The 25,244-nt window shown below is 41.9% G+C and overlaps 1 protein-coding gene across 2 annotated transcripts in view; it reads left to right on the top strand.

The window, feature by feature from the left end:
* Positions 1–1,358: 1,358 nt before the first annotated feature.
* LOC133228187 (membrane cofactor protein-like) overlaps positions 1,359–25,244 on the top strand; it is a 61,342-nt gene continuing 37,456 nt past the window's right edge. For both annotated transcript variants that reach the window (XM_061383674.1, XM_061383673.1), the window contains exons 1-4: positions 1,359–1,565; positions 11,631–11,816; positions 12,150–12,249; positions 23,733–23,818. In XM_061383674.1, the coding sequence (XP_061239658.1) occupies positions 1,445–1,565; positions 11,631–11,816; positions 12,150–12,249; positions 23,733–23,818 (493 nt within the window). In that variant the 5' untranslated portion in view covers positions 1,359–1,444. The remainder of the gene's footprint in view (positions 1,566–11,630; positions 11,817–12,149; positions 12,250–23,732; positions 23,819–25,244) is intronic.

Here is a 25,244-nt window from a genome sequence, read left to right as displayed (position 1 = left end):
GTAGTATGCCAGGTTTCCCTGTCCTTCACTATCTCCCAGAGTTTGCTCAGATTCCTGTCCATTGAGTCAGTGATGTCATCCAACCATCTCATCCTCTGTCATCCGCTTCTCCTCCTGCCCTCAATCTTTCCCTGCATCAGGGCCTTTTCCTTGAGTAGGTTATCCCATCAGGTGGCCACAGTATTGAAGCTTCAGCATCAGTCCTTGAATATTCAGGATGGATTTTGTTTAGGATTGACTGGTTTGATCTCCTTGCATCTCCAAGGAACTCTCAAGAGTCTTCTCCAGAATCTTTGTCCTTACCTTTTTCATGCATGTACATTTCACCTTCAATAAAACTTAGTTGCTCAAGGACTGAAGCCCCATAGAGTTGAGGTCTCTTATGCTAATGGTCGGTGTAAATAATTTACCTTCCCAGGAGTCCTTTTCTGGGAGCAGAGGGGAAACTAACTGACTAGCATTTGGGAGAGCAATGGTCATACCTTTCCTAATTCTGAAATCTATCGGGCCACTAGAGGCTTCAGCAGCAGACAGTCAACCACGGAAACCTCAGCTATTGTCCTGAATTATGCCTGCCTAACGCCAAAGACCGGAGAAGGCAAGGGCACTCCACTCCAGTACTCTTGCCTGGAAAATCCCATGGATGGAGGAGCCTGGTGCGCTGCAGACCATGGGGTCGCGAAAAGTCAGAAACGACTGAGCGACTTCACTTTCACTTTTCAGTTTTATGCATTGGAGAAGGAAATGGCAACCCACTCCAGTGTTCTTGCCTAGAGAATCCCAGGGACCGGGGAGCCTGGTGGGCTACCGTCTACGAGGTCGCACAGAGTCGGACACGACTGAAGCGACTTAGCAGCAGCAGCAGCAGCAACGCCAAAGACTGAGCAAGGGCCTAGGTGTCGGGACAGTCTGGAGGGCCCCAGGTCCAAAGTGGAGTCCTGAGCTGTGTCTGCCCCACAGGGATCCAGACTGTTTTCAGATGGAGGCGCTTGATTCTTTTTATTTAGTACAGCGTTCTGGAAAAGGGCCAACGACGACTGCGCCTGCCCTTGATTCCTTCCCATCCTTCCTAGGTAGGGCAGTGACAGTGTTTTCACGAAGAGGCGGTGAACATTTCCCGCGAGCCGCTGAGGTTCTCCTTTAGGTCTGCAGACGGAGAAGTGATGTCCGGGCCGGGTCTGAGCAGGAGGTGCAAAGCGGCCCGCCTGCTCACCGGTTTGACCTGGGCGGGGGCAACACCCCGCCCTTCCCGGCCTAAGGACCGCCCCTGGACCGAGGCCCCGCCTTGCAGCCCGCCCATTGGCCGGCCGGGCCGCGTTCCAGGCCACGCCCACCTCCGTGACAGCACCGGACTGGGTGAATCCGCGGATTGTTGCGCGCGGTAACTCAATTCGGAAAGGTCTGTCCCGCGTTGGTCTGCGGTGTCCCGCTGTTCGTCCCGAAAATGACAGCGTCTTGCGCGCCTCGCCAGGCACCTCCCGCTCGCCCCGAGAGTCCCCCCTTCCCTTGGTGCTGCGTCGGGATGCTCTTGGCGGCTCTAGTGCTCCCGTTACCCATATTCTCCGGTAGGAGACTGTAGACAGCGTGCGCCCAGGCGGCGAACTGGAGTGGGTCGGAGGCGGGCAGGTCAGAACCGAGGGTGGGGGGCGCTGACACGGAGTTGGATCCACCGGGGATCCTGCGGAGTTGGGGTAGAGGGCGGAGCTGGGGTAGAGGGCGGGGCGGGTGTTTCCCGGGTTTAGCTGTGCGGACACCTAAGGAGAAGGCTTGCTTGTTGGGGGGCACTGAGAGCTGCGCGATGGTGGGCTCGGCCTGGGTTGACCAGGGCCAGGCTGGTTCCCTGGCAAGAGCTTGTAGGGTGTTTACAGGACAGAGCCTAATGAGGACAGGTGCAGGGCCCTGGTGCTGGTGGGGAGGGCTTAAGTGTCTGAGGATGTTGCGAGGGGAAGAGTTTGCCTTGTGTTCCCTGAGCGGTTGCGGGGGGGGGGGGGGGGGGGGGGTTGTGTCCCGCTGGGGGAGCCGGGAGAAGTGTACCCCAGTATAAGCTTTGTGAAAGTCACCAACCCAGTGGTGCCCAGTGTGGGACTAGGAAGCTTACTGTTTGCTTTGCATGGGGCTTACCAAAGCAACCAAAAACACATTGGTAGTCAAACCTGGTGAGAAATGAGTATTCTGGAAATGAACTATAAATGATGTTCACCTGGTGTTCCCTTAAAGCTCACAAATTAGAGCTGAGACCCCGTTCACTAAGTTTGTGTGTTTCATTGAATCAAATAAATAATACTTTAAATATGTACAAAAATACATGCTTATTGTATAACACATAAACAAGGACAGCCATTTTTTAGTACTTTGGTATATTTCCTGGTCTTTGTCCACAGATGTGTTTCTATGCCCCGGATATTTTTAGGATCTATTTCATGTAGTTTGTTTGCTGCAGTTTTTCTTAGCAGCATTCACTCAACAAATACTTGTCTTCTGTATGCCAGGTCCTGGCCAGGTCCTGAGGATGCACTGGTGAACAATAAACGCAGCATTCCTATTTTCACTATCCTTATTTCACTGTCTGTTTGTCCCCCTCCCGCACACACATGTAAGTGTATGCAGGGACTGAGTTTTGCTCACTGTTACACCCCCAGTGCCAGGCACACATTAGGAAATCAAATATTGATATTTGCTAGAATTTATTGGGAGTGGCAGACGGTAGCCAACACATAAGATTAATGAATATGTTATAACCCAAGAGAAGTGCCCAAGAGGAAAGAAGCGTGATTCTCTGATGGCATTTAACAAAGGGCTGGTGGGAGGGAAGACTTTCTGCTCAACAAACAGGCTAGACTCTGCCACCCCGTCTTCTGCACTTGCTGTTTCCTCAGAGGGCTTAGAAAATTCTTCTGCCTTAAGCATAATTAACTCTTTCTTATTCTTCAAGCTCTGTGATGTCACCTTTTCAGAGGGACCTTCTCTGACCTGCCATTCCCAGTGGACACACACACTTCAGTTTAGTCCCCCTGCTAACTGGTAGTCACCCACCCAAACTGTGTTCTCCATTCTCTCCTCACTAGAATGCAGAGATCTTGGCTGTCTTGGCACACTCGTGGTTCAAAATGCCCATTTTTTTTTTTTTTCCCTCAGTGTCAACACTCTCGTATAACTATCAAGTACTGGAAAATTAGAGGTAACTTTCAGCTGGGGCTTAGATCCCAGAAACAACTTCTCTTGCTTCCAGGAGGAACGTTCTCTAAAGAGCCATACTTAGGATGGCCTTTCTGTGGTGCCTAAAAGCTAAGGCAGAGGCAGCTGAGGATCAGAAAGGATTTATATGCCCCTGATAGTAGACTCCTCAGGGCTCACACGACTACAGTCTTGCTTGTTACAGATCATTTAAAAAGTTTATTGCTCTGCAGGAGAGGTGTGAGTGATGAAACGGCCGTGCTATCAAGACATTAAAAGGAATTCTTTAATGATGTTTTAAATATGCTTAAGGCTAGAAGTTGAATGAGATGATGAAAATTGTTCAAAATAGAGAAAAAAAGATAAAATGAATAGATGAAAAGGTTATGTTTAAGGTTGAAAGGTAAAATCAGGATAGGTAGGAAACCTAAATAAGGTATAAATGGGAGCTCACTATACTGGGCATGGAAAGTATGTGGGTACTAACAGTCACAGAAGTGCCTCTTGAGGAGCAGGTTTAAGAAGTAGTAGTTGTTGTGCCTGAAGGAAATGGCAACCCACTCCAGTGCTCTTGCCTGGAGAATCCCAGGGACGGGGGAGTCTGGTGGACTGCCGTCTATGGGGTCGCACAGAGTCGGACACGACTGAAGTGACTCAGCAGCAGCTGTTGTGCCTGGAAGGCTTGCTAGCTCAGAGGTAGTTGCCAAATGGCAGGAGCCCACAGAAGGGAGCAGTCTCATTCCTCCAGAGCAGGGTCTGTTTTTTGGGCCAAAACCTATAATTTCCTTTAATAGGTGATCTCTTCTGCCTATATTAAGTCTTTTCTTTCTTCTTAATGAAAGAAGCCAAGATCAGTAAATGCTTACATGATAGTTTCTTAGTTTTCCTACTCTTCATATTACAGTGCAAGAAAACAGTCCTTATCGGTCAGTTGCTAGGTTACCATACTACTGGGAGATAGACAACAAAAGAAATGATGTGGTCAAATACTTCTCCAGTGCATAAAGTTTTAAATGATTATTTTCAATGGTTGGATTTATTGTACTATATTTTTTACCATTGATTTCTGTTGAACGGTAGTGATACTTTGAAAACCAAAGTGTTTTGAAGAGTGACTGTGACGGACATGCTGTGTGAGATGATGTTGGCCACAGGGATGAAGGGAGTCCACTCTATTATGTGTTAAACATAAAATCATGTAATGAGAAGCATGCAGAAGAAAGTCCAAGTGCTGCTCAACTTCGGTTGGACGACTCACCGCTCAGAAGGTCAATACTTAAGAGACAAGTGCTGGTAGGAATGGAAAGGTTGCTTTAAGCAGAAGGCTGGCATCTGTGGAGAAGGCAGACTTCTGTCCCAGAACCTACTCTGAAGATTCTGCTTGGCCCTGGAAGTTTTTAAAGGGAAAAAGGGAAAGTAATCTCCAAAGTTAATCATTGTGATGGCCGTGCATGCTCAGTCGTGTCTGACTCTTTGCAACCCCATGAACTGTAGCCCACCAGGCTCCTCTGTCCATGGGGTTCTCGAGGCAAGAATGCTGGAGTTGGTTGCCATTTCCTACTCCAGGAGAATCTTCCTGATCCCAGAGATTGAACCCACGTCTCATACGTGTACAGGCAGATTCTTTATCACTGCATCACCGTGGAAGCCCAGTCATTGTAATAGGGAGTCATATTTGTTGACATCTCCAATTGCCTGCAGACTTCTTGACTCCTTGTGATCTTTCTTTAGATTCTCTCTCCCAGAGTTTGCTCTCAAGATTACTGAAGGGAAAACTGGGGGAAAGAGCTGGCCATCTCTTAATTATTCTTCATTTCTATTTCTCGAACTTAGAAAAGAGCCAATAGGCAGAGTATTGTGTGATCAAAAGATGTGAAAAGTATGATTAGGCCAGAGGTTAGTTAAAATATAGCTTTGATCAAGTGACAAGCCAAAGGGGACCTCCTACAGATAGCTCTTTCCTACAAAAAGCTGCTTACACAAGAGAAGGGTCTGGTCACTGCCTCCCCAGGGAAGCAGAAACTACTTCCTAGAGGAGACGTTGAGTGAACAAGGAAGACAGGAGCTGAAGGAGTTGCTCCAGAGAAAGAAGAAAGGTGTTCAGAGCAGAGGGAGGAGTGTGAGCAAAGGCTCAGAGAGATGACGTGGCTTGGGGCAGTGGTGACCTGTCCAGCTACCCCACGTGGCAGCAGTGGATTGAAGGAGGCAAGAGGAAGGCAGCAGCGTAGATCACAGAGTGAATAATTGTGGAGAAACAGGATAGTTAGGAATGAACAATTAAAATCCTAAAAATCAGATTACGATATTATTACTTGTTCTTTTTGGGCACCGTGAGACTTTTTGTGGGCTCTAGCAAATGCACATCTAAACTCTGCGTGTGTGTGTACTCGGTTGTGTCTGACTTTTTGCGACCCTTGGACTGCAGCCTGCCAGGCTCCTTTGTCCATGGAATTTTCTAGGCAAGAATACTGGAGTGAGTTGCCAGTTCCTACTCCAGGGGATCTTCTGACCCAGGGATCTAACTGGTGTCTCTTGCGTTTGTAGGCAGACCTTTTACCACTGCACCACCCAGGAAACCACATCTAAACCAGGTTGCTTTAATTTCCCCAGGCTCAGTATAAGACCATTTCTTAAGGATTAAATGCGGACGCTGTCGTTACCATAGAGGGTTTCAGATGACCGACAGGGAACACAGTGTTGATAATGGAACCAAGATTCCTGGCTTGACCCCGGGTGTGCTACCTACTAGGAATGTATTCATGGGAAAGTTCAGATTGCTTATCTTGAAGAAGGGAAAGTAGCACTCAATTCATAGGAAGACTGTGAAGGATACGTTAGTTTAAAAAACACGGAAACAATGATTGGCACAGGTAATGCCTGATTTGCTGTTTCTAAAATGATTGATATCACCAATGTTTTTGTAAGAAACATGTTCTGGAATTGTCCATTGCTAATCTTTAGGAAAAATATAACCTACAGTCTTTGAAGTTCACTTTTAATGTTAAAATACTATTTCTAGTCATAGAAGTGATATAAAATAGGTTTATAATAAAATATTGAAACAAATATTTTGACATCAAAGAAGTGAAAAATTCTGATAAAATGAAATTTTCGTAAAGAAACCCCCCAAAAATGGAAACAGACAAAAACAGCAGTAAAAAAAAAAAAAAAAAAAAAAGTGATGGTTTGAATATATTTCTGGAGCAGTTTGGCTGAAGAATAAAGAGTTTTAATTTTATCAAAAGTATGTAAAGCTGATAACAGTGCTCCTTCAGCTGTGGCGCTAGGAACTAGAAACGCAGTGATGAATGAGACATGGCTCCCAGGAAGGTTACCATGTCCTAGGAATATAAGCAATGAGCAATCCCGGCATGAAAAGTGCTATGAAAGAAGTAAATTGTGGCAGCCGTGAGGACACTTGACCCAGTTTTTTGCGTGATAGATGTGAAGCGCCTCAGGGAAGAAGTGGCATCTAAGATGACACTGAGGAGGAATGGCAAGGTCTCTGGTCAAAGCTGAAGTCAAATGATGCATAGAGGCCCAGAGTGCTACAGGAAGCTGAGTGACTTAATGGGCACTGCCGGTGGAATTGAATGTGGCTTAGACAAGTGTGCAAGAGTGAGCAGATACTAAAGCTGTCTTAGCCGTATCAAGGAACCTTATACATTATCATGAGGGAATAAGGGAGCCATTGAAATATATCTGACTTGGAAGAGCTCTGGTCATAGTATTAGTATTATATGGTTCAGTTCAGTTCAGTTCAGTCACTCAGTCGTGTCCGACTCTTTGCGACCCCATGAATTGCAGCATGCCAGGCCTCCCTGTCCATTACCATCTCCCAGAGTTCACTCAAACTCACGTCCATCGAGTCAGTGATGCCATCCAGCCATCTCATCCTCTGTCGTCCCCTTCTCCTCCTGCCCCCGATCCCTCCCAGCATCAGAGTCTTTTCCAATGAGTCAAAATCTTTTCCACTCTTTGCATAAGGTGGCCAAAGTACTGGAGTTTCAGCTTTGACCAGGACTGATCTCCTTTAGAATGGACTGGTTGGATCTCCTTGCAGTCCAAGGGACTCTCAAGAGTCTTCTCCAACACCACAGTTCAAAAGCATTCTTCAGTGCTCAGCCTTCTTCACTGTTCAACTCTCACATCCATACTTGACCACTGGAAAAACCATAGCCTTGACTAGACAGACTTTGTTAGCAAAGTAATGTCTCTGCTTTTGAATATGCTATCTAGGTTGGTCATAACTTTCCTTCCAAGGAGTAAGTGTTTTTTTAATTTCATGGCAGCAAGACCAGTACGGAGACCTGTTCAGAAACTCTTGCAGCAGTTCAAATAAGAAATGATAGTGGCTTGAGTTTTTAGTAGAAGTAAAGGTGGAAATACAGAACAGGCATTTCAGTTGTGGAAACTGGATATGAAGAGTCAAAAGAGACCACACTCTGGCTTCATTATGTTATTTGAAAAGGGCAGCATCTTCCAAGTAGAGCTGTGTTGGGAGGGAATTGGATACATAGACTTGGCACCCCAGCTAGAGATCTGTGATGGATAGAGCGGTTTGGGAGGTAGCTCTTCTCAGTGTTAGTGATGTCATGAGAGTACGTATTCTCACCCAGGGGGATTTGCAGCATGAAAATTAGGAACGTTCCTAGAATAACCCACAAGTAATGTCACATAATGCAATCAGACATAGAAGGAAGAGTAGCCAGAGGACAGACTGAACATCAAGGTCATCTGTTTCCTGAAAACCAAGGGAAAGAGCTTTTCGGGCATGAAGGAGCAAAGGAAAGTGTTAGGGTGAATTTACCTAGAAGGAGGCTACTTAATGACTTTGAAAGTATGTTATAAATGAGTGGAAATTTAGAAGTAAAATTGACAGATTATGTGTTAGAATTTTCACTTTGAAGAAGCAAAGACATTTTAAAAATAGATAAGATTTGGGGGAATTATGTCTTGGGTCAGAGACCATGATTTCCTGAGGGGACTACATGAGAAGGGGTATGGGTGTATGCTTGTGTCAGAGACTTATTTTTAATTTTTGCAAGTGGGTAGGTGCCGGGATCCAGCCCCGGCTGATCCAGGGTATTCGAAGGAGAGACGGCCTAGGCCACTATTTATATGCTAATTAGAGATATAAAGAGTAATAGAATGAGGATAGCTCAGTAGGAAAATTCAGTGGAGAAAAGAGGCTGAGTAGCTTGGTTTACGCAGAAAATCAATATAACCCGTGACACCAGGTTAGCTCTGACCACGGAGGCCGCAGGCGCCCTCTCTAATAGCGGAAGGTGGCCCACCTTAGACACCTTCTCGAGTGGGTCTTAGAAGCCCAGGCAAATAAATGGTCGCAGAGGATATCCACGCTCCAGATGGAGACTTCAGCCAGAAGTTAAAGGGAAGAATGACATGGGGAGACCAAGCATTGGTGAGCAAGGCCCGTAGCTTTATTTTTAACAGGGGCTTATATACCCTAAGTTTTACACATAGAGGATAATAGGGGATGCAAAGTCAGCAGTCTTTGATTCTTATCAAAAACCAGGGTTTCTTTCCTGCAAATTTATCGTATACAAATGGTTTAGGTGATTTACATCATCTTCTGGCCAGAAGGCCTACTAACATTTTATGACTCTTGACAAGGACGTATCAACAAAGACTTACTTTCTCTAAGAGTAATTATTTTAAGGTTTGGCGCCATCTTCCAAAGATAAAATTGCATTCCTATAGGGTGGATGTGTAATGGGTTTACAACAAAGGAAAGAATTTATTACCTTAAGGGTCTAAAGTTACTAACACCAAGGCCACTACTTTTTTTTCTATATACCAACTATAATTAATACATATTCAAGGATACAATTCAGGGGATGTGAAAACTTGGCAGCAAGCATTGGCTCATCAATGAAATCTTTTACTAGTTTTATTCTGACAGTTTCTAACTCTCTGAGAGGCTCTAAGCTATTTGAATATCTTAAGCTTCCCGTGCCTCTCGAGGCTGGGAGACTGTAAACAATTGTATGCATAGCTGTAGGAGTCCGGGTAAACTTGTCAGGCGAGTTAGAGAGCCATCTGAGGGGTTTGGATTTAAACACTCCTAATTGCCAGGAACTTTATTAATTGGAGCTGTAAGTTAACTCTTTAACAGAGAGAGTGAGATGGTGGTAGGGGACAGCCCCCAGTAAAGTCAGGTGAGAGCACAAAGCAATAAAGTAGGCAGACTCTGGTTTTTTGGGGGTAGATGCTCGAGAATATCCGGGGGGGACTCCTGAGGCTTGATCCCGCCTTTGCGTATGCCAAGCCTCCTTCCTCATGACCTTTGTCACGAGTGGAATGCCTCACCGGCTCCCGGCAGGTAGGAGAAGGCGATGGCACCCCACTCCAGTACTCTTGCCTGGAAAATCCCATGGATGGATGAACCTGGTAGGCTGCAGTCCAGGGGGTCGCTAAGAGTCGGACACGACTGAGCAACTTCCCTTTCACTTTTCACTTTCATGCATTGGAGAAGGAAATGGCAACCCATTCCAGTGTTCCTGCCTGGAGAATCCCAGGGACGGGGGAGCCTGGTGGGCTGCCGTCTATGGGGTCGCACAGAGTCAGACATGACTGAAGTGACTTAGCAGCAGCAGCAGAGAGTGACTGCGTAATTTTTGCAAGTGTGTAGAAAGTGAACAGTTCTCTTGATTCATAGCAGAGTACTATATCACTTTTCTATCGCTTACCTGGAGTACTGGGGAATTTTCTGAATTCAGCCTATTATATTCTGTAATAATACCTATTTTTAAAGTGTAATATTGCATTTCTTGCCTTATTTTTTGCTAATGACTTATTACTTGATATTTAGTTTGTATTTACTTGAGACTATAGAAATGACATTAGACAAAAAGCAAATTTGAGTGAATTTTTATTTGAGTTCAAAGTGGGTCGTAAAGCATTGGAGACAACGTACAACATTAACACTCTATTTGGCCCTGGAACTGCTAACAAACATACAGTGGAGTGGAAGTTCAAGAAGTTTTGCAAAGGAGACGAGAGCCTTGAAGATGAGGAGCATAGTGGCTGGCCATGGAAAGTTGATAATGACCAGTTGAGAGGATTATCAAAGCTTATCCTCTACAATTACATAAGAAGTTGTCAAAGAACTCAGTTTCGACCATTCTACAGTCATTCAGCATTTGAAGCAAATTGGAAAGGTGAAAAAGCTTGATAAATGGGTGTCTCATGAGCTGACTGAAAATCAAATAAATCATTATTTTGAAGTGTTGTTTTCTCTTATTCTACACAGCACCAATGCAGCATTTCTTGATCAGATTGTGACATGTGATGAAAAGTGGATTTTCTATGACAACTGACAACAACCAGCTCAGGGGTTGGACTGAGAATCTCCAAAGCACTGCCCCAAACCAAACTTGCACCCCCCCAAAAAAGGTCATGGTCACTGTTTGGTGGTCTGCTGCCCATTTAATCCACTATAGCTTTCTGAATCCTGACAAAACCATTACAGCTGAGAAGTATGCTCAGCAAGTCAGTGAGATGGACCAGAAGCTGCAGCGCCCGCAGCCAACACTGGTGAAGAGAAAGGGCCCAGTTCTTCTCCCCGACTGCACCCAACCACACGTCACACAAACAGCACTTCAAAAGTTGAACATCCTCCATATTCACCTGACCTCTCACCAACCAACGGCCACTTCTCCAAGTGTCTTGACAACTTTTTGTAGGGAAAATGCTTCCACAAAAAGCAAGAGGTAGAAAATGGTTTCCAAGAGTTCTTCGAATCCCAAAGCACGGATTTTTATGCTACTGGAATCAAAAAACTTATTTCTCATTGGCAAAAATGTGTTGATTGTAATGGATCCTATTTTGGTTAATAAAGGTGTGTTTGAGCCTAGTTACAATGATTTAAAATTCAGTGTGAAGCCACAGTTACTTTTGTGAATACATAAAGTGAAGTCATATTTTGAAATACATAGTCCACATCTATTTTGGTCTTTGAAATCCACAATGCTTAGTTAATATTCTCTTCTTACTACAGCAAGTCTTGAGCACCCAGTGTGTACAGAGTGTAGTAGAAAAAGAAAGTATATGATCCCTTCCCTCTAGAATCTTGCCTTCTGAGAGGAAACCGAGCCTGAATTGACAAGTGATCATATGCTTGTGTTTCAAACTATGGAAGAGTAATCTGAGCAGAGTGTTATAGACTATAAAAGAACTTTTAAGATGAGAGGTGAGTTTTGAAATAAATTTAGAGAAAAAATATGTAAGGAAACATGTGCTGTGCTGTGCTAAGTTGCTTTAGTCGTGCCTGACTTTTTTGCCACCCCCTGGACTGTAGCCAGCAAGGATCCTCTTTCCATGGGATTCTCCAGGCAAGAACGCTTTAGTCTGTTGCCATGCCCTCCTCCAGGGGATCTTCCCAACCCAGGGATTAAATTCCTAATTTTCTGTTTTTATTCTCTTATTCCTAGTACGCTGCATTGATCCACCAGTATTGGACAGTATGAAGCTTAAGGGTGTCATTAAGCGCCATTATTATCCTGGGGACAGAATAGACTATGAGTGTTACCGAGGATACTTTTATGTGTGGCCTTATCTCCTCTCAGCCACTTGTGAGCCTAATGGCTCATGGAGCCGTATCGAAGAAGCATGTTTAAGTAAGGAAACTAAACCATTTTTATTTCTTGTTTTTTCCATTCTCTAGAGATTTTTACACATTTTAAGAGTTAATTTTCCACTACAACAGTAATGATTTTCTCATAAGAAACTAGGTTGTAGATAGCAATCCATTTCTTCTGGTTTTGAGAAATCTCCAGGGAATCTTTCTTGGGGATTGGTCCCTCGATAAATGTGAATTTCAAGTTTGCCCTTATAATAATTAAATAAAGAAAATAATATTTCATCAATAGAAAGAGCAGTGTAGAATTTTGATCTTGATTTAAACGTTTGGAAATTGGTATGAAAAAACAAATTTGAAAATTTTCTTTTAGGAAAATCATGTCCAGATCCACAAGTAAAACATGGTAAAGTAGTTGCCCCAAATGACACATTTGAGTGGGAATCAGAAGCTCACATTTCTTGTGATGAGGGGTAAGTTACTCTTTAGAAAGAAATAAGGTAAACATTGTGAATTTCATTTTTATTTGCTTCTCAACTTGATCATTTCCTTAAAGTTGATTTCATTTTTCTTTCTAGGTGGTAAGTTGACTTGAAATGATGTGTTATACTGAAATGATAAGTTACACTCAAAAAATGTGTAATTAATAGACAGAAATTTAAATTGAAGAAAAGCAAGATTGTATACTTACTATATATTAGAATAAGCCTATTGGATGTGGCAAAAATGTAATAATTATGATAGCTTTATCCTTAACTACAAAGTACACCTGTTTAAAATGGACATTCTCAGAGTTGAAGGAGGGCTCACAGAAATGACTGATATCAACAGTGTAGAAGGGCTCCTTTTTCTCCACACCCTTTCCAGCATTTATTATTGGTAGACTTTTAAATGATGGCCATTCTTACAGATATAAGGTAATATCTCACTGTAGTTTTGATTTGCATTTCTCTAATAATTAACAATATTTAGCACTTTTTTTCATGTGCCTGAAAAAGACACTCGTATGCTTCTTTGAAAAAATGTCTGTCTAGTCCTTCTGCTCATTTTTGATTATGTTGTTGTTGTTTTTGGTATTAAGCTGTGTGAACTCCATATATTGGAAATTAATCCCTTCTTGGTAGCATCATTTATAAATATTTTCTCCCAGTCCATAGGTTTCCTTTATTTATGATTTCCTTTGCCATGCAAAAGGGCTTCCCATTTAATTAGATCCCAGTTTTTTTATTTTTGTTTTTATTTTCATTACTCTAGGAGATGTACCCAAAAAAATATTGCCACAATTTATGTTAAAGAGTGTTCTGCCTATGTTTTTCTTGAAGAGTTTTATAATATCAGGTCTTACATTTAGGTCTTTAATCCATTTTGAGTTTGGTTTTGTATTTATTTGTATATGGTGTAAAAGAATATTCTATGTTCTATATGGTGTAAAGTGTTCTCTGTGTAGAATGTTCTATGTGGTGTAAAAGAATGTTTCATTCTTTTCACATATAGCTGTCTAGTTTTCCCAGCACCACTTATTGAAGAGACTGCCTTATCTCCATTGTCTATTCTTGCCTCCTTTGTTCTAGATTAGTTATCAGTGTATGAGTTTATTGGTGGGCTTTCTATCCTGTTCTATGGTTCTGTGGATCTCCTTTTCTGCCAGTACCATACTATTTTGAAGACTGTAGCATTATAGTATAGTTTGAAGTCAGGGACCATGATTCCTCCAGCTCCATTCTTCCTTCTCAAGATTGTTTTGGCTGTTAGGGGTCTTTTGTGTTTCCGTACAACTTAAAACATTTTTTACTCTAGTTCTGTTAAAAGTGCCTTTGGTAATTTGGTAGGGATTGCATTGAATCTATAGATTGTCTTGGGTAGTATAGTTATTTTGACAATGCTGATTCTCCAAATCCAAGAACACAGAATATCTTTCCATCTGTTTGAGTCATCTTCAGTTCCTTTCATCAGTATCTTACAGTTTTCAGAGTATAGGTTTTTTGCCTCCTCAGATATAGGTTTATTTCTATATATTTTATTCTTTTTGATGCAATAGTAAATGGGATTCTTTCCTTAATTTCTTTTTCTGATATTTCATTGCTAGAGTACAGAAGTGCAACAATTTCTGTATATTAATTTAGTATTCAGCAACTTTTCAAAATTCAGTGATGAGCTCTAGTAGTTTTCTGGTAGTGTCTTTAGGATTTTCTATGTATAGCATCACATCATCTGCAAATAGTGATGGTTTTACTTCTTTTCCAATTTGTACTCCTTTTATTCATTTTTCTTCTCCATTTCCTGTGGCCAGAACTTCCAAAACTAGGTTAAATTAAAGTGATAAGAGTGGGCATGCTGGTATTTTTCCTGATCTTAGAGAAAATGTTATCCATTTTCATCATTGAGTATGATATTAGCTGTGGATTTGTCATATATGGCCTTATTATGTTGAGCCATGTTTTCTCTAAGCTCACTTTCTGAAGAGGATTTTTAAAATCATAAATGGATACTGAATTTTATCATAAGTTTTTTCTGCATCTATTGAAAGGATCACATGGTTTTTGTTCTTCAATTTGTTAATATGGTGTAATGCACTGGTTGATTAATGAGTATTTAAAAATCATATCCCTGGGATAAATCTCACTGGATCATGATGTATGATCCTTTTAATGTATTGTTGGAGTTGGTCTGCTAGTATTTTATTGAGAATTTTCATTTATATTTTCATCAGTGAGTGACAAAAAATTTTCTTTTTTGTGTGATATCTGGTTTTGGTATTAGGGTGATGCTGGTCTTATACGTTTGGAACTGTTCTTTCTTCTGCAAATTTTTGGAATAGTTTCAGAAAGATAGATGGATGTTTGGTAGAATTCACCTGTGAAGCCATCTGGTCCTGGAATATTTTGCTTTTTGGGAGTTTTTAAATTACTGATTCAATTTCAGTACTGGTGATTAGTCTGTTCTTACTTTCTATTTCGTCTTGGTTCAGTCTTGGGAGATTATCTCTTTCTAAGAATATTTCCATTTCTTCTACAGTAGATTGTCCATTTTATTGGCAGATAGTTGCCTGTAGTAGTCTTTTGTGATCCTTTGTATTTCTGATGTCTTGGTTGTAAGTTCTTTTCCCTTTCTGGTTCTATTGATTTGGGCCCTCTCCTCTTTTTTCTTGATGAGTCTGGCTAAAAATCTATCAATTTCTTTATCTTTTCAAAGAAGCAGCTTTTAGTTTCATTGGTCTTTTCTATTTTTTAAAGTTTATTTATTTAAATTGGAGGCTAATTACTTTACAATGTTGTGATGGTTTTGCCATACATTGACATGAATCAGCCATGGGTGTACATGTGTCCCCCATCCTGAACCCCCCTTCCACCTCCCTCCCCATCCCATCCCTCTGGGTTGTCCCAGTGCACCGACTTTGAGTGCCCTGGTTCATGCATCGAGCTTGGAGTGGTTGTCTATTCCACATACGGTAGTATACATGTTTCAGTGCTATTCTCTCAAATCATCCCACCCTTGCCTTCTCCCACAGAGTCCAAAAGTCTGTTCTTTGTATCTGTGCCTCTTTTGCTGTTTTGCATATAGGGTTATCGTTACCATCTTTCTAAATTCCATATATATGAGTTAATATACTGTATTGGTGTTTTTCTCTCTGACTTACTTCTCTCTGTATAATAGGCTCCAGTTTCATGCATCTTATTGGAACTGTTTTCGAAGTCTCTATTTCGTTTGTTGCTGCTCTGATCTTATGATTTCCTTCTTTTTACTGACTTTGACTTTTATTTATTCTTCTTTCTCTAGTTGCTTTAAGTGTAATGTTAGGTTGTTTATTTGAGGTATTTCTTGTTTCCTGAGGTAAGTTTGTATCACTGTAACATTCCCTCTTACTGCTGCTTTTGCTGCAGCCCATAGGCTTTAGATCATGTTTTCATTTTCATTTGTGTCTATGTATTTTTAAAAAATTTCCTCTTTGGTTTCTTCAGTGATTCATTGGTTGTTCTGTAGCAAACCATGTAGCCTCCACATGCTTGTGTTTTTTGCAGTTTTTTTTTTTCTTTATAGTTGATTTCTGACCTCATAGGGTCATAGATAGATAGCATATTAAAAAGCAGAGACATTACTTTGCCAACAAAGGTCTGTCTAGTCAAGGCTATGGTTTTTCCAGTGGTCATGTATGGATGTGAGAGTTGGACTGTGAAGAAGGCTGAGAGCCGAAGAATTGATGCTTTTGAACTGTGGTGTTGGAGAAGACTCTTGAGAGTCCCTTGGACTGCAAGGAGATCCAACCAGTCCATTCTAAAGGAGATCAGTCCTGGGTGTTCATTGGAAGGACTGATGCTAAAGCTGAAACTCCAATACTTTGGCTAGCTCACGCAAAGAGTTGACTCATTGGAAAAGACTCTGATGCTGGGAAAGATTGGGGGCAGGAGGAGAAGGGGACAACAGAGGATGAGATGGCTGATGGCATCACCGACTCGATGGACGTGAGTTTGAGTGAACTCTGGGAGTTGGTGATGAACAGGGAGGCCTGGCGTGCTGCGATTCATGGGGTCACAAAGAGTCAGACACAACTGAGCAACTGAACTGAACTGAACTGAGGGTCATGGTTGAAAAAGATGGTTGGTATGATTTCAGTTTTCTTAAATTAGCAGGAACTGCTTTTTGGCCCAGCGTGTGATCTACGCTAGAAAATGTTCCATGTGTACTTGAAAAGAATGTGTATTCTGCTGTTCTTGGATGAAATGCTCTATAAATATCAATTAAGTCCATCTAGTTCAACATGTCACTTATGGCTCTTGTTTCCTTATTAATTTTCTGTCTGGATGATCTATCCACTGATGTAAGTGGGGTGTTAAAGTGCCCTACTATTACTGTATTACTGTCAATTTTCCCTTTTTGGCTGTTAGCACTTGGTCGTATGTACCAAGATGCTCCTATATTGGGTGCATATGTATTTAAATTGTTATATTTTTCTTCTTGGATTGATTCTTTGCTCATTATATAGTGTCCTTCTTTGTCTCTTGTAGTTCAATTCAGTTCAGTCGGTCAGTTCAACCAGTCCTTCTGCCTCATTTACTCTACTATTGATTCCTTCTAGTGTAGTTTTCATTTCAGTTATTGTATTCTTTAATTGTATTGGTTTCTCTTTATGTTTTCTAATTCTTTGTTAAAAACGTCTAATTTTTCACTTTGTGCATCCAGTTCGCCTGAGTTCTTTGGTCATATTTACTCAGTTCAGTTCAGTCCCTCAGTTCTGTCTGACTCTTTGCGACCCCATGAATCGCAGCACGCCAGGCCTCCCTGTCCATCATCAACTCCCAGAGTTCACTCAGACTCACGTCCATCAAGTCAGTGATGCCATCAGCCATCTCATCTTCTGTCGTCCCCTTCTCCTCCTGCCCCCAATCCCTCCCAGCATCAGAGTCTTTTCCAATGAGTCAACTCTTCGCATGAGGTGGCCAAAGGACTGGAGTTTCAGCTTCAGCATCATTCCTTCCAAAGAAATCCCAGGGCTGATCTCCTTCAGAATGGACTGGTTGGATCTCCTTGCAGTCCAAGGGACTCTCAAGAGTCTTCTCCAACACCACAGTTCAAAAGCATCAATTCTTCGGTGCTCAGCCTTCTTCACAGTCCAACTCTCTCATCCATACACGACCACAGGAAAAACCATAGCCTTGACTAGACGAACCTTTGTTGGCAAGGTAATGTCTCTGCTTTTGAATATGCTATCTAGGTTGGTCATAACTTTCCTTCCAAGGAGTAAGCATCTTTTAATTTCATGGCTGCAGTCACCATCTGCAGTGATTTTGGAGCCCAGAAAAATAAAATCTGACACTGTTTCCACTGTTTCCCCATCTATTTCCCATGAAGTGGTGGGACCAGATGCCATGATCTTCATTTTCTGAATGTTGAGCTTTAAGCCAACTTTTTCACTCTCCTCTTTCACTTTCATCCAGAGGCTTTTGAGTTCCTCTTCACTTTCTGCCATAAGGGTGGTGTCATCTGCATATCTGAGGTTATTGATATTTCTCCCGGCAATCTTGATTCCAGCTTGTGCTTCTTCCAGCCCAGCGTTTCTCATGATGTACTCTGCATAGAAGTTAAATAAGCAGGGTGACAATATACAGCCTTGACGTACTCCTTTTCCTATTTGGAACCAGTCTGTTGTTCCATGTCCAGTTCTAACTGTTGCTTCCTGACCTGCATATAGGTTTCTCAAGAGGCAGATCAGGTGGTCTGGTATTCCCATCTCTTTCAGAATTTTCCACAGTTTATTGTGATCCACACAGTCAAAGGCTTTGGCATAGTCAATAAAGCAGAAATAGATGTTTTTCTGGAACTCTCTTGCTTTCTCCATGATCCAGCAGATGTTGGCAATATGATCTCTGGTTCCTCTGCCTTTTCTAAAACCAGCTTGACCATCAGGAAGTTCACGGTTCACATATTGCTGAAGCCTGGCTTGGAGAATTTTGAGCATTACTTTACTAGCGTGTGAGATGAGTGCAGTTGTGAGGTAGTTTAAGCATTCTTTGGCCTTGCCTTTCTTTGGGATTGGAATGAAAATTGACCTTTTCCAGTCCTGTGGCCACTGCTGAGTTTTCCAGATTTGCTGGCATATTGAGTGCAGCACTTTCACAGCATCATCTTTCAGGATTTGGAATAGCTCAACTGGAATTCCATCACCTCCACTAGCTTTGTTCGTAGTGATGCTTTCTAAGGCCCACTTGACTTCACATTCCAGGATGTCTGGCTCTAGGTCAGTGATCACACCATCCTGATTATCTGGCTCGTGAAGATCTTTTTTGTATAGTTCTTTTGTGTATTCTTGCCATCTCTTCTTAATATCTTCTGCTTCTGTTAGGTCCATACCATTTCTGTCCTTTATCGAGCCCATCTTTGCATGAAATGTTCCCTTGGTATCTCTAATTTTCTTGAAGAGATCTCTAGTCTTTCCCATTCTGTTGTTTTCCTCTATTTCTTTGCATTGATCGCTGAAGAAGGCTTTCTTATCTCTTCTTGCTAGTCTTTGGAACTCTGCATTCAGATGCTTATATCTTTCCATTTCTCCTTTGCTTTTTGCTTCTCTTCTTTTCACAGCTATTTGTAAGGCCTCCCAGACAGCCATTTTCCTTTTTTGCATTTCTTTTCCATGGGGATGATCTTGATCCCTGTCTCCTGTACAATGTCACGAACCTCATTCCATAGTTCATCAGGCACTCTATCTATCAGATCTAGGCCCTTAAATCTATTTCTCACTTCCACTGTATAATCATAAGGGATTTGATTTAGGTCATACCTGAATGGTCTAGTGGTTTTCCCTACTTTCTTCAATTTAAGTCTGAATTTGGCAATAAGGAGTTCATGATCTGAGCCACAGTCAGCTCCTGGTCTTGTTTTTGCTGACTGTATAGAGCTTCTCCATCTTTGGCTGCAAAGAATATAATCAATCTGACTTCAGTGTTAACCATCTGGTGATGTCCATGTATAGAGTCTTCTCTTGTGTTGTTGGAAGAGAGTGTTTGGTATGACCAGTGCTTTTTCTTGGCAAAACTCTATTAGTCTTTGCCCTTCTTCATTCCGTATTCCAAGGCCAAATTTGCCTGTTACTCCAGGTGTTTCTTGACTTCCTACTTTTGGTTGATCCCTGGGTTAGGAAGATCCCCTGGAGAAGAAAATGGTAACACACTCCAGTAGTCTTGCCTGGGAAAGTCCATGGACAGAGGAGCCTGGAGGGCTACAGCCCACGGGGTTGCAAAGTTGAACACGACCGAGCACACATGCACGGCAGGTATATCAGGGAACATTCATCTGTGTGAGCTCTCCCAGAGGCTGATATTTTGGCACCAAGACCTGGCCCCACCCAACAGTCTGTAGGATCCAGTGCACCGCTGGGATGCTTTGAACATTTCCTACAGAGGGTCACTTCTCCAAAATCAAAAAAGAGTAACCAACTTACCACATACAAAAACTACAAATAGCAAATTAAAGAAAATGAAAACAGAAAAATATATTTCAGATGAAGCAACAAGATAAAACCCCAGAAGAACTAATTGACATGGAGAAATGGAATCTACCCAAGAAAGAGTTCAGAGTAATGATAGTAAATATGACCTTCAAAGCATCCCAGCAGTGCACTCCCCTCTCATCACTCAAGGGCCCAGGATTAGCTGGCCTGCATTTGTTGACTCAATCTGCAGGCTGCAGGGCTGTAATGTTCTTGCTTCTAGTGTCAGCCCCATGGCCCCTGGAGGTGGATCTTGGTCCTCTGTTGGGCAGGGTCCTGTCTAGTGAAGTGAAAGTGAAAGTCGCTCAGTCATGTCTGACTCTTTGCAACCCCGTGATCTATACAGTACATGGAATTCTCCAGGCCAGAATACTGGACTGGCTAGCCTTTTCCTTCTCCAGGGGATTTTCCCAGTCCAGGGACTGAACCCAGGTCTCCTGCACTGTGAGCAGATTCTTCCCCAGCTGAGCCACAAGGGAAGCCCACATGAGGCTGTGGGCTCAGGAAGTCTTTAGGCGGCCTGTCTGCTCGTGCTCATTTGTTGTTTGGCCTGAGGTGTTTCCAGCACTGGATCCTACAGACTGTTGGGTGGGGCCAGGTCTTGTTGCCAAAATATCAGCCTCTGGGAGAGCTCACACAGATGAATGTTCCCTGATATACCTGCCGTGCATGTGTGCTCGGTCGTGTTCAACTTTGTGACCCCGTGGGCTGTAGCCCTCCAGGCTCCTCTGTCCATGGACTTTCCCAGGCAAGACTACTGGAGTGTGTTACCATTTTCTTCTCCAGGGAATCTCCCCAACCCAGGGATCAACCTGCATCTCCTACACTGACAGGGAGATTCTTTACTGGGCCATCTGAGAAGTCCTGTATATCTGCCACCAATGTCTATATTCCCAGAGTGAATCACAGCCACCCCCTGCTTCCTCAGGACACCTTTCAAGATCCATAGGTAGTTCTGACCCAGGATCCTATGAAGTTATTGCTTTTGCCTTTGTTCCTGGTGTCTATTAGACTTTTGTGTACCCTTTTAGAGTGAAGTCTCTGTTTCTCCCAGTCCTGTGAGCTCCTGTAATCAAGCTCTGGTGGCTTTCAAAGCCATATGCTCTGGGATCTCCTCTTCCCAGTGCTGGAGTCTTGGGCTAGGGGCACATCATTTGGACTCAGAATTCACTCTAGTGGTAAAACCTCTATAATTATTCTCCAATTTGTGGGGCACCCACCTAAGGGAATGGGATTTGATTATATTCCTAATCTGCCCTCCTACCAGTCTCTTTGTGGTTCCATCTTTTTGTTTCTAGCTCTAGGGCACCTCTTCTGGTAGGCTTCAGTCTTTTTCGATGATGATTGTCCTGTAGATTGTTGTGATTTTGGTATTCTTGTTAGAGGATGTGAGTTCAGGGTCCTTCTACTCTGCCATCTTAGCTGCTCTGTCTTTGTCTTTTGAGAGTTTGATTATTATGTGTCTTAGTGTGGACTTCTTTGAGTTCTTTTCACCTGGAAGTTGTATTTGTGTTTCTCATCAAGTTTTGGAAGTGGTCTGCCATTATTGTTAAAATGTTCTTTCTGTCGCTTTCTATCTCTCCTCTCCCTCTGAGATTCCCCCGGTGTGTATGATCCACTTGATGATGTCACACAAGTCCTTTAGGGACTGCTCATTTTTCTTTACTCTTTTTTCTTTCTGTTGCTCAGATTCAATAACTTCGCCCATTCTATATTTAGGTTCACTAATTCTTCTTTCTGTCTGCTCAAATTTTCTTTAAATCCCTCTACTGAATTTTTTATACCAGGTATTGTACTTTAAGCCCAGAATTCCTTCTTGATTTCTTCTTAGGTTATCTGTCTCCTCATGATGGGCTTCCTAGGTGGCACAATGGTAAAGAATCTGCCTGTCAATGCAGGAGACATGAGAGATGAGGGATGGATCCCTGAGTTGGGAAGATACTCTGGAGTAAGAGATGCCAACCAACTCCAGTGTTCTTGCCTGGAAAATTTCATGGCAGAGAAGCCTGGCAAGCTGCAGTCCATGGGGTCACAGTCAGACACAACTGAGTGGGCACACATGAGCATTCTCCTTATGACTGTTCTGCTTTGCTCATACATCATTTTCTTGATTTTCTGCACATCTTTCTTTAGTTGTTTGAGCATATTTAAGATAGTCCTTGTCTAATCTGTCATCAGATGTTTTTCAGGAGCAGTTTCTGTTCATTTAATTTTATTTTTATTTTGAATGGGCCATACTTTCCTGTTTCTTTGTATGCCTGGTGATTTTTTGTGGAATACTGGACATTGGAATTTAATAATATGGTAACTTTGGAAGTCAGATCCTCCCCTTTCCCTGGACATTGCAGTTTTTGTTATTGTTTTTTGATTGCTGTAGGATATTTCTCTGCCAGAAATCAGCCTGAGTTGTAAACTGAAGGTCTTCTCAGGCCATTTCTGAGTTTTTCCCTGAATATGCACACTTACTTTCTAAATTTCCCCTCATATGCAGTTGTTTTTGAATGTCTAATCTTTAATTATTGGCTCCTGAAGCATTAAAATGAAGTTGAAAGCAAAAATCAAATTGGAAGCAAATGGTGCTCGATCTTTAAATCCCATGTAATTCACTTCAACCAACAAGGAAGGTCCTTGCAAGCATCAGCAAGACATGACAACAATGGCTACCCACCATTTCCTGTGATCAGGAACAAAAGTCAGCAATCAGAGTACAAATCCTTGGTTCTTGGAGGACAGTCCTTTCTGGGTGCTCTGCCTCCTGCAATCTGTGTGTGAGCTGCTCAGGAACACATGCACAGCTGCCTGCTACACTGCTGAGAGTGGGAATGGGTAGCTGCTATTTTCCTAAGAGCTAAAATTGACTGAAATGAATGTGATTTTCCTGTCTGAGTTTTCCTCTGGAACTTACAATTCTTCAACAGACTCCAAAGCCCCAAAATAGTGACATCAGGCAGACTCTGCCCTTGTAGTTTTTGTCGAGTTATGGAGACAGATTCCTAGTGCCTCCAACTCTGCCACCTTCTCCAAGTCCTCTCCTAAAACACTACAATATACAAAAAATGAGGGAACTTGATGGACAAGTCTACTAGAACCCTGTGCAAGCAGTTTCACTGATTAGTTTTAAATTGATCAAATAAAGATATTAGAACGTCCTGTCATAGATATAGAGAGCCTATTAGGCACTTTGAGAGGTTCCAAAAACTTAAAGCATAGACTGTTCTCAAAAAAAATAAAAAAATTGAAACACAATATATACTAGTATAATATATTAAAGCAAAATAGTAAATAAGAAGTGACGAATACATAAAATTATTTATGATCATTACAATGAGAGTCCAGAGGGAGGAGAGAGCACTGTGAATTTAAATTATCAGAAAAGATTAAGAGAAGATTGCATTAAGTAGCAGTCCTAAGCTGTTCCTAGGAAGATATTCTGATCTAAAGAATATTAAAAAGAGCTAAAACTTACCCAGCACTCACTATGTGTCAGATGCTACCTTATTCTCTAAACAATCCCATGAGGTATGCTATTGTGTCATTTACATAGATGAGGAAATTGAACAAGAAAAACAGTAGAAAGACTTTCCCAAGCTCAAATAACAAGTCCGTCATGCAACTAGAATTTGAATCCAGGCAGCCAAGCTCTAGAGCCTGGTCTCTCTTTCTCAGTTCTAACTGAACACAGTGGTGGGAGCAAAAGCTTAGAGGTGAAAGTGATGCATTTGCCAGAGAGAGCAAAGATGCCAGCCTGACAGCATGACAGTCATGGAGGCTTTTTGCTGTGGGCCAATGTGTGTTCACAGGCAATAACTCTTTATTTGATTAGAATTGCAGACTTGGTTAGCACTTTCATTTTTATCATGTCACTTAAGAAACGTCTCCCTCCAAGTACTAGAGTATAGAAAAACAGCCAGATACAAGTTTTCATTATTATGTGTGCTGTTAAAGAAATAGTAACCTTTTCTTTTTTCTATTTAGTTATTTCTTAAGAGGAAAACCTATTATAATTTGTAATCTTATTGGAGAGAATGTGTCTTGGAGTGATACAATTCCACACTGTGAAAGTAAGTAAATTCTCACTTTAGAATTTAGATCAAGAATGTTCAAACTTTTTGGCTTCAGGATCTGTTTTTGCTTTTATTTTTTTAAATTTTATTTTATTTAACTTTACAATATTGTATTGGTTTTGCCATATATCAAAATGAATCTGCCACAGGTATACATGTGTTCCCCATCCTGAACCCTTCTCCCTCCTCCCTCCCCATACCATCCCTCTGGGTCGTCCCAGTGCACCAGCCCCAAGCATCCAGTATCGTGTATCGAACCTGGACTAGCGACTCATTTCATATATGATATTATACATATTTCAATGCCATTCTCCCAAATCATCCCACTCTCTCCCTCTCCCACGGAGTCCAAAAGACTGTTCTATACATCAGTGTCTCTTTTGCTGTCTCGTATACAGGGTTATTGTTACCATCGTTCTAAATTCCATATATATGTGTTAGTATACTGTATTGGTGTTTTTCTTTCTGGCTTACTTCACCCTGTATAATAGGCTCCAGTTTCATCCACCTCATTAGAACTGATTCAAATGTATTCTTTTTAATGGCTGAGTAATACTCCATTGTGTATATGTACCACAGCTTTCTTATCCACTCATCTGCTGATGGACATCTAGGTTGCTTCCATGTCCTGGCTATTATAAACAGTGCTGCGATGAACATTGGCGTACAAGTGTCTCTTTCCCTTCTGGTTTCCTCAGTGTGTATGCCCAGCAGTGGGATTGCTGGATCATAAGGCAGTTCTATTTCCAGTTTTTTAAAGAATCTCCACACTGTTCTCCATAGTGGCTGTACTAGTTTGCATTCCCACCAACAGTGTAAGAGGGTTCCCTTTTCTCCACACCCTCTCCAGCATTTATTACTTGTAGACTTTTGGACCGCAGCCATTCTGACTGGCGTGAAATGGTACCTCATGGTGGTTTTGATTTGCATTTCTCTGATAATGAGTGATGTTGAGCATCTTTTCATGTGTTTGTTAGCCATCTGTATGTCTTCTTTGGAGAAATGTCTATTTAGTTCTTTGGCCCATTTTTTGATTGGGTCATTTATTTTTCTGGAATTGAGCTGTAGGAGTTGCTTGTATATTTTTGAGATTAGTTGTTTGTCAGTTGCTTCATTTGCTATTATTTTCTCCCATTCTGAAGGCTGTCTTTTCACCTTGCTTATAGTTTCCTTTGTTGTGCAGAAGCTTTTAAGTTTAATTAGGTCCCATTTGTTTATTTTTGCATTTCCAATATTCTGGGAGGTGGATCATAGAGGATCCTGCTGTGATGTATGTCAGAGAGTGTTTTGCCTATGTTCTCCTCTAGGAGTTTTATAGTTTCTGGTCTTACATTTAGATCTTTAATCCATTTTGAGTTTATTTTTGTGTATGGTGTTAGAAAGTGTTCTAGTTTCATTCTTACAAGTGGTTGACCAGTTTTCC

Source organism: Bos javanicus, chromosome 16 (genome assembly GCF_032452875.1).
Source record: "Bos javanicus breed banteng chromosome 16, ARS-OSU_banteng_1.0, whole genome shotgun sequence".
Lineage (NCBI taxonomy): Eukaryota > Metazoa > Chordata > Mammalia > Artiodactyla > Bovidae > Bos > Bos javanicus.
The sequence above is the reverse complement of the archived record's forward strand: the minus strand, read 5'-3'. Positions and strand labels throughout refer to the sequence as shown.